Source organism: Papaver somniferum, unplaced genomic scaffold, assembly GCF_003573695.1.
Source record: "Papaver somniferum cultivar HN1 unplaced genomic scaffold, ASM357369v1 unplaced-scaffold_150, whole genome shotgun sequence".
Classification (NCBI taxonomy): domain Eukaryota; kingdom Viridiplantae; phylum Streptophyta; class Magnoliopsida; order Ranunculales; family Papaveraceae; genus Papaver; species Papaver somniferum.
This window is the reverse complement of record NW_020624377.1, coordinates 1,691,253-1,708,990: the sequence shown is the minus strand read 5'-3', so window position 1 is coordinate 1,708,990 and position 17,738 is coordinate 1,691,253. Positions and strand designations below refer to the sequence as shown.

The window sequence follows — 17,738 nt, the reverse complement described above, 5'->3', positions numbered from 1 at the left end:
TAAAGAAAAGCCTAAGGTTATATCCTTTTGTTAGCTGAGTTCTCATTTGGAAAGGGAAAGACAAAATCAGCGGGGATAGGATGATGCTTTAGGATCTCAAATAAATGTTTAAATCTTTGAAATCGAGGTTAGTTATAATTTACAACCTAGATTTTATATAATCACCATTATTTGCTTGATTCCTACATAAATAGTCGTGCTCTTAATATGTATTTTGGATAAATAAATGTGCAGACTAGATGTGGTGCAGTGTTGGGTTGTTATGTGATTAGAATTTTAGATCTGATGACAAAAAAATAAATAAAATAAAGGATTTGTTGTCGTACTGATACTATGGACATGTATCCAGTGATTTTAGTCATGTAATGAGCCTAAAAATTTCAGGCGGTCTACGACCGCTATTTTGCGTGGTGATAATATTTTTCTCCGTATATATGTTATCCCCCGACCAAAGTTTCCTGGTTCTGCCACTGGGTATAAATGTCAGTCTATTAGTTTATAAACGACTTTGAACGTTTGAATTGTTAATTAGTTTATGAATAACTTGCTTGTTATATTAAGATTACAATGAATAGTCGGTCGCCATCTTTAAAATCTCTGCAAAAAACAAACAAGCCCGGCATGGGAAAAATAATTTGACTACACCAGCAGTGATGGTTTATTGCACAAGTCTGTCAAAAAGTATACAAACGTCAGCACAATTCGATGGATATATATAGGCCATGTCGACAGTTTTTACTCTTCATTTTAGATAACGATCTTAATCGGCATGGCTTTCGTCGAATATTCCATGTCGTCGGCATAGAAAGACCGTGCTGACCAATTGATGATTCTTACACAGAGTGTCTGCACGAATGTTCGAATGTCGTGTCGATTTTGGGTAATTTTTAGGATTTGTCATTGTTTCCTAAGTGAAAAAAAATCGAATTTATCTGTTTAATTCCAGAAAACTAACTCTAATCTTAAAAATTAATTGAAGTCCTAAAATCGTATTAGCTATACTAATCAAATTTATTAACCTCCAATTAATTAAGAGTAGTTTTGGCATTACAAAAACCACATGAATAAGGGGTTATTTATTTTGCTTCGAAATGTCTCCGTTTCTTTTACGTAGTATCCCCTAATTTGTATGGACGAAAATGCTGAAAAGTACATTAACAATTTAATTGGCACATTGTTCGTTTGTAATCAAAAGCTTTCCGAAAAGACCACTACATAATTTGGAGGCGTATAGTTGTTATATATAACGAAAATCTATACGATAGCAAACCCGATGGTTTAATTGGAACCTTAAAGTTGGGACCTAAAATAGATGAACATATCAGCAGTCACTGCATGATAAACAATCCACCAATCTTCGACTCAGGTTCCTCGAACATCTCAGGTCTTAGATTTATTCTATATTTCCAAACCACAATTAATATGCGACATGCAAAGGCATTCACATAAAAGAAAAAGTCGTAAAATGTTTGATCAGTATATACTCCCACATTACAATTTTTATCAGCGCCCTAGTGCATGCAAAAGGGTGCAACAACGAAAATAAGAATTATATGAGGTAATTAATTAAGTTCAATAAAAAGCTACGATAGTTTATTTTTCATGACTGCAATAGGAAGGTTTCCAAGGTAACAAAAGTTTATGGGGATTAGAAATTTTCACATGATTGAAATACAGTTTTTGCTCGGTATTGTAGTCTTTTCAACAAGGTTGTACTGATTTTTTTTTTTTTTACACTTTGTATACACTAACGTTTGTCATATATTAGATGTATATTTTTGCAGCAAAGGATCTTAAAAAGAGGCGAATTTTTTCTTCCCAAAATCCTCATAAATTTCAAAACAGGGAAGTATAACCAAAAGGGTTAAATACGACCAAAAAATACAATCTATGTGAAGTACATGACTGCATGATCAATGCAGTAAGAACAATTTTTACAATAAACTAATAGTGTGATCCAAATATTAACACGTCAATTGGACTTATACTGACTACTCAACAACACTTTGTTCGTGTGTCCAGGAGAAGTGTGCACCCTATTCTGGACAATCAACTGGTCATAGCACGTTAACTTGACTCAGTCACCTGGTAATGGCACGTTAACTTGACTCAGTCAACTGGTCATATCAAGTTAACTGGACTCGGTCAATTATCATAGCACTGTAAATGGATTTAGTCAACTGGTCATAACGAGTTAACTGGACCCAATTTAACAAAACAGTTGCTAAAAGTCCATAGAAAACTGTTGCGAAAAAATCCATAGCAGGTACCTGAGCTAATCGGTATAAAACCATTGCCAAACGCCGAAAGTGTCGCTTTTGGAAATTTTGACACGGAACGGTAAGTGCTCGGAATATCACGTTTGTTTAAGTCCCTTCCCAGCCAACAACTCTATAACTTTTTTTGCTCCTTGATGAAGCGCAAACCACTAGGTAATAAGAAATGTGATTAGCTCACGTTTGAAGGAAAACTAACCAGCAGTGCACCATTTGATCAGTGACGACAGTAGAACAATATAAGGAGCAACTAACTGTCATTGCTAAATCCTGGATGTCTGAAATAAAAGATGGATTGTGTCATTCACAGCTTCTATGCAGGAAGGTTTTGGACATGTGAAAGTGTTTTTTTTTTTTTTTTTTTGTAGGAAACATGAGAAAGAATCATGTGAGTAGTTCTTCGGACTGCTAAGATGCAAGTTGATGCTACTAATGTTGTTGAAGACACCGAGAATAGGTTAACTAATAAGTAGATTACCAATTGCATGATTTAATTATTTTCCAATTTAGTAGTACTAAATATAAAATTAATCTACGACGTTTAGTTTTAATGTTGGTGTTAGTCGTAAGTTGAGAGAGTGTTCTGTGATTATTTTTCGGAATTTTGAGCACTGAGTCAGACCCTAGTAAGCAATTCGGGATTCGGCAAACGTACGGAACGGCAAACGTACGAGTATTATACGGTTTTGTAAAATCCAGATTCGGTCCAAAATTTGGTCAACGGGACGTGATTCGTCAGTAATTCGGAACGGCATACGTACGTGTATAATTCGATTTATAAATGTGAGTTCGGTTCTGAAAATTCGGTATCTATATATAACAAATAATTTGTATTTATAAGGTCATAGACCAATTTTTATGCATATGTGTGAGTTATTTAAAGAAAAAATAAACTTAATATGATGATATTAATAATATATACAACATTAGTTATCCAAGAGGACGTCGTATGGTGGTTTAGATGCTTGGTTAGTGAGTTTGAGATCTCTCTCACCTTCACCTTCAAATCTCTTCAGTCGTTTTTGTTTCATAAAAATTACAACACGTCTAATATTCGGTCATGTATGCTCGGAAGGAAGTAAAGCCCAAAAAGTGGAGTCTTTGAAAAGTAAAAGTTAAAGAATTTATGGCGAATTAAGCGGACGTATCATTCGGAATACGTAAAATTCGTGAACGGTTCGCGAATAATCCGGGAATGCCACATAATACGCGACTTGGGTTCGGAGTTGCAAACGTACGCGAATAAGACGGTAAAATTCGTGATACGGAAAAATTCGCGAATGATTTGCGAATCATTCGCGAACTTACTAACTAGGAGTCAGACTCGATCACATTTTTGATTCCTTGGATAAGTATAATAAAAAATCAAGCTCAGTTGCAGTCCCAGATCCTTTTAATAGGTTAACCAATGCTGAAAAACCAAAACCATACCTCTGACATTCATATTAAACAAAGAAAAAGAATCAATGAGTATGGAATTAGAAAAATAAAAGAATCTACTAGGTTGGAAACTAAAGCGGAGGAATAAATGTCTTAAATAATTAAATTCATGTCCTCAGTTCATATTTAGTCTTCAAATCATATTCCGCTACTATAATAAGTACAAAAATATCAGGTGTTTGTGAGAGGTTCCAAGATTAAATATTTTAAGCCCGGTTTAATTGGGGCCATCGGAATTAATTGGGGGCCATATATTAGAGGACAAAAAAGGTCATCAGAACCTAATTTGGATTACTCCTTATAAAAATATTTTTTAAATGGCTAAAATACCCCTAAATGATTAGTGTTAAAATTTAATTAATTAGTGATAATCTTAATTAATTAGAGTTTAATTTTTTTTTCCCAGATTTTTTGTCTGCAATTTTTAGTCTTACTTTTTTTTTTGCCCAGATAGTATGAAAAATCGTCAAGGTATTAAAAAATTTCATTGACGATCCTCAACAGTCGTTAATGTTTAGACTGTTTAAGTGACGACTCTAAACTGTCGAAGATTCCTTAATGGCGGAAATGTACGACAGTTTTGGGTCGTCATAAAAATGATCAATTTCCTGACGACCCTATGGAAGGGTCGTTACTGTTTTGGTTATGCGTTTGACGACTTAAACAGTCGTTAATGTTTTAGAAATGTCGTTATATACTGTCGTTAATCTCTAAAAAGAGTCGTTAGTGTATGACAGTTTAGAGTCGTTATTGTTTTGATCATGATGTATATGACGACCCTAAACTGTCGTTAATGTCGTTGAAGGGTTGTTAATGAGGGTCGTTACTTGAAAAAAAATCAAGGATAAAATAGTATATTCATCTTCTGATTTTTACACTCCTGAGAAATTTGGGGGGCAAACAAAATTGCATGGCCCCGAATTAGAATTATGACCCCAATTAAACTAGGATTTTAAGGGTTCAATTTCCTCCAACATTTTACATAGAATAACTTTCTAATATTAAAGATGATGTATTAATGTCTTCAATCTTCTCTAGTGAATAAATAAACCGTGGTGCGACATTTAAGCACAGAGGATATACTTTCCAATTTTGTTTCTCTCTGCATGATGGATCATTTATTCTCGTATGCCAAAAATATAATACATGGATTACGTGTGACAAGTACCGCTGCAATGCCAATGAACACATCAAAATGTGGATTGTTTGTGTTGATAAGTACACAAATCTTAATTTTGAGGTCATTTTTATATGGATTGATCTCACTCAGAAGTTTACATTTGGTTGCGTCTGGCATGTATCTTAACAGCAACCACAGTCACGACCAAATTTGGCTACTAAACCCAAATTTGGTCCCAGAAAGTGCCGCAGTGGTGAGGAGTAAAGTCATATTTAGTCCAAAGAATTAGGGTTTGTGACCAAATGTGGTCGCCAACCCAGACTAAAATGATCAATAGTGGGACGGGGTTATTACGAGCGTATGAATCGAGACGGAAGTATAGTAGGCGCTTCACACCGGGCGTATGTATAAAGAACGTATGATATTGGGGCGGATGTATACAGAGCGTTTGAATTAGGCGTATTTATAAACACCGCCGTGCCATACGGAGATAAAACATACGCCCCATAGCAGGCGTAATTAGAATGTACGTCCCAATGGGGCGCAGTTATTAAAAACGCCTGGTTTGGGCGCATGTATTACGTGCGCATGTGTGAGGCGGATGTATTATGAGCGTCTGTGTGATGCGCATGTATTATGAGCGTCTGGAATGGGCGCACGTATTGTGAGCGTTTGTCAGCAGGCAAAACTTTAATTTACGCCTGCTTTGGGCGCATGTATTACGAGCGTCTGTTACCAGGCGTACACCCAGACGTGCGCCAACGGTTATATTTTGGAACTGATTTTCTGATTTTCCGACCGTTTGATACATTGCAACGACTCTTTCGTATATCTATATATAGCATTTGATAGTACTAACTTATTTCTGCATCCATTAGATTACTCGTTTCTTTCACAAGAACATAGATTAATGGCCATCACATGAGATTTAGGAAGAAAATTTGCCCTAGATTTTTACTTAGGTTTCGTCGTCGTTTTTTTTTCTTCTGTAAACATAGGTTATGTAAAAAGAGAAGGAGAAGAGATAATAACGTATATATCCAGACGGTCTTTCTAAAAACACCCCACTCAGACGGATATTCTATGCACGCTCCACTCAGACGCTGCTTCTATAAACGCCCTACTCAGACGCTGCTTCTAGAAGCGCCCCACTCAGACGGATTTTCAATAAACGCCCGACACAGACGCACAATCCATCTACGCCTGAACTAGACGCACTTTCTATGTCCGCCCAACACAGACGCACCTTCCATATCCGCCCTACCCAGACGCACCTTCTATGTCCGCCCGAGTCATACGCACTTTCTATCTCCGTATGTCTTAGACGCACATAACTTCTCCGTCCCAGTAGACGCACTTCCCATCGCCGTCCCATGTTAGGCGTGAACTATACCTACGCCTCAATCAGGCGCACATAATAACTCTTTTTCATTCAGACGCATATTTTAAAGAACGCTCGGTCAAGAAACGTGAGTATAAGTTCCGTCTGCACCAAGCGTTCGTATAAGTCACGCTTCACCAAATTTTGGTCGTCCCCCATTGCGCTTGAACACCCAGAATACCAAATCTTTTTGGCTTTTAGTATGGCTTTTGGTATTTGGTCCGTCTCATGACTGTGGTTGCTCTAAGGGATAGTAGTTCAGTTGTCCTCTGGGTGTCAAGTGGCATTACTCGTTTTAATTTGACTCACTTGTCCCAGTTATCTCATAATTCCTTTTATTGGTTTGACTCAATGGCCACAAGGAAGTTCCAGGTAATCAATTACTCATTATTATTTTTTAATTATTTTTGGATTTTTTAGGTCATCAAATAATTATTATTTTTCATCTTTTTTTGGATTCTTTATTACTCCTTAACGAATATGATGTTCACGCGTTTCTAACTTAGGTCATTTTATCAAGATTTTCAATAAATCAGGTTTCTTCCAGGTATCACTGGACTTGGAATCCAAACGTTTATAAGAGTCGTGGTTGGTCCTAACAGTTCTGAATCTGATTCCTAAATTGGTTAACCGGAACCGAACTCGGTAAAAAGCTCGAATATCCATTGGATTCGGGTACCCATTAGGTATTTAAAAACCATATTACTTATTTTTAAATTATTCATCTTCTTTAATTTGATTCAAATTTAATCCATTAATTGGATCCTGGCTACGGACTTCTTCAGCAGAGATTGTGTATATTTTCTTTCAAGCATGGAGGTTTGGGTGTGTACACAATGCAGGACACTAAGCACTTTTGTTTTATTTCTTCTTGTTTACAGACCCTAGATCTGCAATCCACAATTCTCGGACACTCGGGTACAGATGGTAGTAGTATCTCTCTTCTACAAGCTTTGGAATCCTTTAATTCTCCGTGCGGGATTGTTTCTCCTATTTGCATTAGTAATTCTGCCACTCATTCCATGAACTCTTTGGCAACTATTTACTTTGATGTTGTAAAGAACAACATACCTACCAATATGTTTTGGCTGAACGAGATTTTGTGCTTTGGCAATGTAATCTAACAAAACATGCATGAGATTTCCTAATGGCGATTCCAACTTAGGGTCTCAATCAACTTATTGGAGCTAGGCAATTCAGTGCAGTTCTCTGATACAGATTAGGGGTCCCCCTATTTGAGGTGGATGGTGCTTTCCCCTTTTGCAAGAGAGATATGGATGTTTTCGGTGATCATGCTCTGACTGTGCGAATGAGGTTGTGCTTAAGTTTAGACATGATTTGGTGCATGACACTATTCCGGGCATGTGTTCTCGAGCAGGTGTGCCAGCTATGGAAGGAGGTTGACTTGGGTTTTCTTGCGTGATGTATGCTTGGATGTAACAGGTGTTTCACCTTTTACTGGTGGTGGGGTTCAGTCCTTTGTTCTAGGTATGGTCATTAAGAATGTTGTTACTCGCAAGAATTAATGCTAAGTACTTGGAGAAGTGTACGACTCAAGGTTATGATTTTGGGACGCTTGCCTTTACCACCTTATGGGAGTTGGGGGACGATACTATAGACTTTTTGAAGCGCCTGCGCAATTATATTGCTAGCCATGATGCTAGTGTTCGGGTTGGAGAATTTATTTTTCATAGGTTAAGTGTAGTTATCCAAAAAGGTGTTGGAGCTCAGCTTGTTGCTAGGCTTCCAACTAATTTATTACCGAATGATAATCCCTCATAGTTGTAATCGTCTGTTTTTTTTTTAATTCCACATAATTAAATAATATTTTGGGTTGTCTAATTTTACCCCGTAATAACCTACCAAAAATGAAGGAATTGCCCCCTTTAAAATTTTCATGCTGCCGAAGCTCGGCATCCCACTGGATGCATATTCATTTACTGAGAAGGTGCAGTTCGGTTCCTAATCTTAGTTTAATTTTCTATGTCGACAATTTTCAACATAAATTAAAACCAGTTGTCCATCTACCACTATTAACATAAACTAAGACCGGTTGTTGATCTACCGAACTTATATCGGTAGTTCATCTCATTTTATTTCTTCTCTCTCATTTTGTTGTACCTACTACTAATCCTTGGCTATTAGGTTATCCTAATCCGTTTCTAGAAGATTCCTAATCCCGTTGGGAAATGTATGAATTACTGGCTAGTCCAGTTCTAGCAGACCCAGTTAATGGCTAGTCCACCCGTGGAAAAAATTTACTCTCTAGTCCAAAAACTTCGTGGAGACTATAAAGTGTATTTTATAAATTCCTAAAACACCCTTCCAGGTCTAATTAGTATCAACACATGTAAATGTTACTAGTAGTATGTTACTACATACTAGTAATATCAATACGGTGATACTACATATTAATATGTACTGTACTAGTAGTAACAAAAATATCTTATTGTTACAAGTAAATTATGTAACTACTTTACTATACTAAACTAGTATACTACTATAGTATAGTATACTAGTAAACTAGTATACTAGTAGTAACTAGTACTAGTAGTAAAATATGTAGTATCAATACATAACAATTTTTTTTTTTTGATATGTAGTATCAATACATAACATACTACATATCAATATGTAGTATCAATATATAACATACTACATATCAAACATACGACATATCAATATATAACATACTACATATCAATATGTAGTATCAATACATAACATACTACATATCAAACATACTACATATCAATACATAACATACTACATGTCAACATGTAGTATCAATACATAACATACTACATATCAATATGTAGTATTAATACATAACATATTACTACTAGTATACTAGTTACTACTAGGATACTACATACTACATATGTTATTACTACATACTATATACTAGTTACTACTAGTATATTACATATTACATATGTTACTACTACATACTACATACTAATTACTACTAGTATACTACTAGTATACTAGTTATTACTAGTATATACTAGTAGTAATTAGTATATACTAGTAGTATACTAGTAGTAATTAGTAGTAACTAGTATGTAGTATGTAGTAGTAACATATGTAATATGTAATATACTAGTAGTAACTAGTATGTAGTATGTACTAGTATACTAGTAGTAACTAGTATACTACATATGTAATATGTAGTAACATATGTATTATTATACGTAATGTTTTATACTAGGGTTAGTAGAGTAATTTTATTCTTTTCAAAACTTTCTTGGACTAGGGAGTAAATATTTTTTGGCGTTAGACTTGCCAGTAACCCGAGTCGGGTTTTCTGGACTAAACAGTAACTCACTCTTGGGAAATAACGTCATTGTTATCAAGTATTCTGAGATCCGAAACTGGACGGACCCGTTTCCGCCACAAAGTCCCTATAAAAAATATCTCAATCACTTGTATTTTCTTCATCGACATTTCTTTTCTGCTTAGCCAAAAACTCCTTTTTCCGTTTCCAATTGAAAACGCTTTTCAATTTTTCTTCCACCGTCTCTCTAACACAAGGTATGCTATCGATGGATCTCTGCCTCTCTCTAATCACTAGTTGATTTTTATGAACATGAATTAGTGATTTTTTTAATTTGTTAACATGAATTAGGTTTTTTTCTTTCTTTTTGATATGATGTTGATTTTTGGAATTCAATACAATATTTAGGTTTCTTTGATTTGATATTATCTCAATTTTATTATGTATTTTCCTCTAGATTTAATTGGATTTAGATCTAATTATGTTGTTCGAATCTAATGTAGGGTTAGGTTCTTAGTTTTGATTAGATGTGATTTGATTTGTATTTAGCTTATTTATTTTGATTTAATGGTGATTATGTATGATTCTGATTCTAGATTATGGAGTGATTTATTTTGATTTAATGGTGATTATGTTAGTATGGATCAGATTTAGATACAAATATTTGTGAAAATTGTAAGCCCATTATTGTTGAGGTCATTTAGGAACTAAAGTAGAGCTAGAAAAATGACATGTATAGCTTTTTGTTACTCTTATGATTCTAAGTAATTCTAGGTTTCTGATTGAACCTTATTTGTTATTTCTTATGATTTTAATGGTGATCATGTTAGGTTCTGTTGTAATATTTCATGTTGATATTGACATAATAATTTGAAATCTTTTCTCATATCCATTAACTTAGGCTGAGGTTTATTCTGTTTCTATGCATAGATTACGATGTGCTGTTTTGGATTGAAGTTTCTTATAGATTACTTATATTGAATGGTTATTGTTCAATGCAAATGCAAATATTCGTGAAAACTCTATCCGGGAAGACCATTACTCTTGATGTCGAAAGCTCCACACCATTGACAATGTTAAAGCAAAGATTCAGGACAAGGAAGGAATTCCCCCAGATCAACATAGACTGATCTTTGCTGGTAAACAGCTTGAAGATGGGAGAACTCTTGCTGATTACAACATCCAGAAAGAATCCACTCTCCATCTTGTGCTACGCCTTCGTGGTGGTATGCAGATCTTCGTTAAGACTTTGACTGGAAAGACAATCACTCTTGAGGTTGAGAGCTCTGACACTATTGACAATGTAAAGGAAAAGATTCAGGACAAAGAGGGAATTCCCCCATACCAACAGAGATTGATTTTTGCAGGTAAACAACTTGAAGATGGAAGAACTCTTGCTGATTACAACATCCAGAAAGAATCAACTCTCCATATTGTACTTCGACTTCGTGGTGGTATGCAGATATTTGTGAAGACCCTTACTGGGAAAACCATAACTCTTGAAGTTGAAAGCCTTGATACAATTGACAATGTGAAGGCTAAGATCTAGGACAAGGAAGGAATTCCTCCAGACCAACAGAGATTGATTTTTGCTGGTAAACAACTCGAAGATGGTCGTACCCTTGCCGACTATAATATTCAAAAGGAATCAACACTTCACCTTGTTCTTCGTCTGCGTAGTGGTATGCAGATTTTTGTTAAGACCCTTACTGGCAAAACCATCACCCTCGAAGTGGAAAGCTCTGACACAATTGATAACGTGAAAGCTAAGATCCAAGACAATGAAGAAATTCCACCAGACCAGCAAAGGTTGATATTTGCAGGAAAATAACTTGAAGATGGACGTACCCTCGCGGATTACAATATACAAAAGGAGTCTACCCTTCACCTAGTGTTGCGTCTCAGAGGAGGAATGCAGATTTTTGTTAATACTCTAACAGGAAAGACTATCACTTTGGAGGTAGAAAGTTCAGACACAATTGATAATGTGAAGGCTAAGATTCAGGACAAGGAAGGTATACCTCCAGACCAGCAGAGATTGATTTTTGCAGGGAAGCAGTTGGAAGATGGAAGAACCTTGGTTGATTACAATATCCAGAAGGAGTCAACACTTCACTTGGTTCTTCGTCTACGTGGTGGTATGCAGATTTTTGTGAAGACTCTTACTGGGAAAACGATCACATTAGAGGTGGAGAGTTCAGATACCATTGACAACGTGAAAGCAAAGATTCAAGATAAGGAGGGGATCCCACCTGATCAGCAGAGGTTGATCTTTGCAGGAAAGCGATTGGAAGATGGAAGGAATCTAGCTGATTATAACATTCAGAAAGAATCCACTCTTCACCTTGTCCTCCGTCTACGTGGTGGTGATTATTGATAAGTTGTTGGTGCGTTTGTGAAGGTCCTCCAGAAAGGAGTGTGCATTTAATTTCTGTGTTTCATTTTCTAAGTAGCTCTCGTTTTGAAATTATGTTATGTTTACTGTTTGATTATCTGTTGACACTTTAATTTGGTAATTTGCAGTTGCTTGGTTTGAGGTTTGGTTAATTGAACTTCATGATCTTCTTTGTGCTTTTCTTTAATATACAGGCTCTTTTGTTTCCCCTCTTTCTATTTGTTGGACCTGGGCAGTCTTTCCTACAGAGACTACAGACTACATAGAAACGATTTTTTAGGGACCATGGTTTTTTTTTGGGGACCATGATCTTATTAGGCCAACCTCCATATACTTATAAGGGGTGTCCCAAAGTTAGGTAAATACCCATTTACCCTTTACTTTAATTTAAATTAAAACTAACTTAATAACTATATAGATCTAATCATATACTCCTACATCTAATATAAATGAATTTATTAACCAAAATCAAAATCAAATTAAAATCAAAAGAGCAATCGAAAATTTTTAGTTTTGAAAAAAAGTTTATTCTCTTCTTCTTCTCTCTTTCCTTGGCGTTCCTCGTTCGATTGAAAAACCCATCAATCTTTTTAATTCGTTTTTGGATAGGAAAATTGAGTAGAAATCATCAAAATATGATTTAAATGGATGTTAAAGTGGCATGTTCGGTTAGGAATAGTTTTAAAAAAACTAGTTTTGTAACCGAACATTCTGAAACCAAGAACACGAAGAACACTTCGGTTATCACGAATTTAATTTTTCATAACCGAACTCCGAGTTCGGTTGGTTCGCAAAAAATTCTAAAACTAGTTAGTAACCGAACTCTACCCATAATACAAAAAAAAAAATGTAACCGAACTGTGTTATTTTTCCTACTATGTTGAGTTATGATATAACCGAACTTTACTTACCTTGTTCGGTTGGTTCGCAAAAATTTCTAAAACTATCTAGTAACCGAACTCTACTTATATTCCAAAAAGAAATTTTTTTTCCAATGTAACCGAACTGTGTTATTTTGCCTACTATGTTGAGTTTCAATTTAACCGAACTTGTTCCACTATGTTCGGTTTGTTCGCAAAAAATCTTGACAAACCGAACTCTTCACTAATTGCATACATGTGGAGTTCGGTTAGATATGTTGTTGGGTTAAAGTTTGCGAACCAACCGAACATTACTTTGTAAGTCCTATAAACAAAGTTCGGTAACCTGCGTGTATGGAAAAGGTAACGGAACAACTAAAAACCTCCATTAAAGAACGATTTCGGTAACCTGCGTATATGGAAAAGGTAACTGAAGTACACTTTCAGATGAGTTCGGTAACCTGTTCTTCACATAAGGTAACCGAACAAGCCCAAATCTACCCTAAAAATTTACAGTTTTTTGAAAATTTGGAGCAATTCAACCAACATTATCTAAGTTGGAAACATACCTGGGTACCCAAATACTCTTCCTTCAGTTGTGGTTGGTAAAATCCTTTGTTTTTCATGTTTTCCTTCTTCATCTTCTCCAACTTTACTCTCTCAATAATTCTGCTTCTTTTTAAAAAAAAAGCCATCTGATTTTTTAATCTCATTAATTATCTTTAACTTAATCATTTTACTAATCACTACGCTAACTATTATTGACACTAACTAATAATTACCAAAAAATTAATCAAGAGGGTAATTTAGGTATTAATATAAATATCTAGATAAGGGGCGACCTAGATTTACTTCTAATGTCAAAATAAAATCATGGTCCCCAAAATAACCATGATCCCCGAAAAACCGTTCCTACATAGCTAGTGGCTACAGCCTACAGGCTACATTGAGTTTTCTGGTGGGCTTGGCTCGCTTGGGCATAGGTATCAGTGACTCACTAAAATCCTTGGATTTGCCATAACGTTATCTGGTCAGTGACTCGCTGTAATTGGCCGTTGTGTTACACGGCGGTCGGCATTCACTGGAGATAGAGAAGGGTGGAGTAGATGAAATTGGTGAACACACCAGTTTGAGGAGCTAATCATAAACTTAAAAGTCCAAGCACCCAGTGGTATTATGCTTGGGTTCACCATCTTAAAATCATATTCCTTGTTCTCTTAAGCTAAAGTTTGCTGTTGTCAGATTCATTGTCTTTCTCAAATACTACAGCAAATTTACTTGCAATATTCTCTTAGGCTAAAATTTGATTGAAATTCCGGAGTACAATTGTTGCTTTAGTCTTAAATGCACATTTACTTGCAATATTAATCCAATCAAAAAAAATGCAAGAGAAATTTTGTTCACTACTCTCCAGAATTTCAATCAAAAACTACTGGACTAGTACTAATAACAATGGAGTAAAAAGAAAGATCAACAAAACAAAAAAGACCCTCTGCAACTAAATGAATACAGAGACAAAAATCAGACCAGTAATCATGAACCCAACTTTGATCTCCTCTTAGACTCCAATGCAAAATCTAAAATAAAGCATAAAACCTTAATTATCACCACCTTCATGACCCCCAAACCATCATCAATCCAAAATAGTGACACTGCCATCATAAGGTCCACAAACGTAACCGAGTTGATCACCGATCCTGGAAGAAACATATGGATCAACGACAGCATACATAATCTGTTCTCGAGTAAGGTATTTCTGATTCCAATTACTCAGACTAACATCTTTAGGTCTTTCAATTTCTCTAAAACGAAAAACCACTTTAGCCAATTCCATCAAATCAAGAATCTGAATAAATTCGTCCTCCATACGAGGATACTTTTCAGCAACCAAATCCCTAAGATCAACAGCTCTCTTAACACAAAGATTAAACTCATTCTCAAGTCTAAACGCAACATCTTCGATTCCAACTCCAACAAATCTGAGATTGTCATCATCAAGAAACCTATGAAGAGATTTAGGGAATTGAAAAGACCGCAAGATCTGAAAAATCAAACATCTATCACCACCAACACAGAGTTTTAATATTGCTACCGGAGGATAATCATACTTGGAAGCAAAAGCAGCAGGTTTCCATTCCACATCAAGAGCAACAAGGAAACGTTTTGTAGAATCTTTTTTGGCACAATCTTCTAATGTTTCTTTGTAATCACTGTAAATCTGCTCAATCCAGTGATCAACTGTTGCAGCATCTTTGGTTACAACCGTGTTGATTGGAGCACCATTAACGGTTACAGAGTAAACATCTTGTGTGTCTGGGTACAAGTTTGGAAGAGTACGGATGGAAACTTGCTGGATTGTCATGGCGGTTTTGAACTTGAAGACTGGTTTTTTTTTTTTTGTTGCAGTAATGGGGATTGGTGGTGGTATACAGCTGGTCTCTCTAGTATTGTAAAAAGTTGAAGAACGGATTTGAAATAAAAAAATAAATCATAAAAGGACAGTTTATTTTTCCATTTGACATCCGTAAAAGCTGCTCATCTGACATTACTTGGATCATAAGACTATATAATGTTACGGTATAGCAGGTTCTAGTCCAAATGATTGATGGGTTGCTGTTTCCTCTAACCTTGACTTGACCACCGTGTATTTGTAGTCAGTTGACTTGCATCACGACAATTCAAACAAGAAGAAAAGTTTCAAATATTTTTTTTGTAAAATTAACCACTTATAGAGTTTGGATTAATTTTGTATTGTTGTTTGAAAATATTCTTGGGTTGAGGTTAGGAAATTGTGAAAGGGGAAATATTGGAGTCTTGGAAAGATTTTGTGGTGGAGAGAAATGCAGTGCCACACCATTAGGGGGATTAGAGATGTTTTTAAGCGCACACACAAAAAGAAACATCACTGCCAACATCATGAATCCTTGAACGAAGACTACTTGTTATAAACAGTGGCTCAATCATGCATAATCAATCAAGAATTGAAAATGGACATGAAATCAATCAAATTAAGCACACACACAACACAAGAATTTATAGTGGTTCGATCAAGATAATCTACATCCACTTGCGAAGACGACAAAATGATTCCACTATGATGATCAAACAAGTTTACAAGGTTTCTGTTGGAGAAAATATATTCTTGTTACTTATATTTCCTTAGTCTACTAGGTTTCCCAATTTACTAGGTCTTTCCTAAACTTAGTCTTACGTAAATATAGTTCTTTCCTAGAATATCTCTATTTGTTGTAACCTATTTTGTTGTAAACTTCACTATATATATCAATGAGAATAAACAAAATATTCACTGTTGAAAAACCATAAACACTGTCTCCAAACTTTGATTTCTTCATGGTATCTTCGTGCTAGGTTTCTCTTTAGGTCCTCTTCTTCGCCTAAATATCCTTGCAAATCGAAGTTTCTTTCATCGTCAACAGCAAACCAATCCATCTTCTAAATCGCTCCAACCAGTTTATAAACCAAACAAACACAAAAAAAGAAAAAAAGCAACAGCAACGATTTCCTCCATCGTCAAGCAATAGGGTCGTTGCTCTCTCAGTCCAGCACCAGCGACGCCTCTTCACCAGTCAAGCATCAGTGACGCTTCTCTATTGTCAGGCATCAACGACGTTTCCTACATCAGTTGACAGCATCCATGGGAGACATTCCTGATCACTCTGTTGACACCAGCAACAATAACAAAGGTTCTTCTGATACTAATCCTCACCTTCATCCTTCTAGTCCTTATTATGTTCATCCAGCAGACAATCCTACCACTATTCTTTATCAACCCGTTCTCACAAGTGAAAACTATGCCACTTGGGTTCGTGGTTTTCGTAAGGCCTTAAGTGCCAAGGCCAAACTTGGCTACATCGATGGCACAGTTGTTAAGCCAGGAATTTCAGCCGATATACCGTACTGGCAACGCTGCGATGATCTTGTCGGCAGTTGGGTTTGCAATTCTTGTGAAACCGCAATTGGCCGTAGTGTGATGTCTTTTGAAACTGCTCATGAGATTTGGATGGATTTGAAGAGCCGTTTTGCTCAATCCAATGCAACAAAGTTATATGCAATCAAACAGTCCATTTCAACCTTGAAACAAGAACACCAGACTGTTGCTCAATATTACACACAACTCAAAACTCTTTGGTATCAATTGGATTCTTTTCGGCCTCCCACTGCTTGCATCTGTAATGCTGGTAAGTCCATCCTTGAACACCATAACCAAGATCGTGTTATGGAGTTTTTACAGGGTCTTCAGGAGCGCTTCTCTGCCTTGCGCAGTCAACTTCTGGTCATCGAACCATTGCCGTCAGCAGCGAAACTTTACAATCTCGTCAGGCAAAAGGAAGAGCAACAAGGCCTCAACTCTGCTGCTGTTCCTCTTCTTGACTCTGCGGCTTTGTCTGCTGCTCGCACAGACAATAGAAGCTACCGCAATCCGTCCCAGTTTCGCCCTGTCCACAGCCAATCCAACGGAAACAAACGTCCACGACCCTTTTGCGATCATTGTAATCGGCATGGCCATACACGTACGGTGTGCTGGAAGCTTCATGGTTACCCTACCAACGGCGGAAACGAGCCCTCCAAAGCCGCTGCTGTTGCTGCCAATCACGCCTTAGCTGTTGTCGCTTCTCCTGGCCAGCACTGCAACGCGTCTGCCATGCTCCCAGCTGCGCCTGTCACGTTCCCAGCAGCCCCTGCAATCACTGCCGAACAGTACCAGCAACTGCTCAACCTGCTGGCTCCACCACACAACGCTGATGTCCCTTCTCCAGCAGCCAACTTCGCTGGTAAGTCTCCTATCAACCGTCCCTCGTTATTTGCTGCTCACGCCTGTTTGTGCACCTCTGGTACCGACTGTTTGTGCCCCTCTGCTCATTTGTGCAACGCTGATTTTTCCCTTATGCATACAACTCCAATTTGCAATTCTGTCTCAATATTGCCGTCTTTTCCCTCTTTGCCAAAAATATTGGCTTGTTCTCTATC

At 36.6% G+C, this 17,738-nt stretch overlaps 1 protein-coding gene and 1 pseudogene across 1 annotated transcript; one reads left to right on the top strand and one right to left on the bottom strand.

The window, feature by feature from the left end:
• Positions 1-9,769: 9,769 nt before the first annotated feature.
• On the top strand, positions 9,770-12,097 carry LOC113336120 (annotated as a pseudogene).
• A 2,285-nt stretch (positions 12,098-14,382) lies between these two features.
• Positions 14,383-15,111, bottom strand: LOC113335895 (Werner Syndrome-like exonuclease). Its single transcript, XM_026581914.1, has one exon. The coding sequence runs from the start codon at positions 15,109-15,111 to the stop codon at positions 14,383-14,385; it is 729 nt and encodes a 242-aa protein (XP_026437699.1).
• Between the last annotated feature and the right edge of the window lie 2,627 nt (positions 15,112-17,738).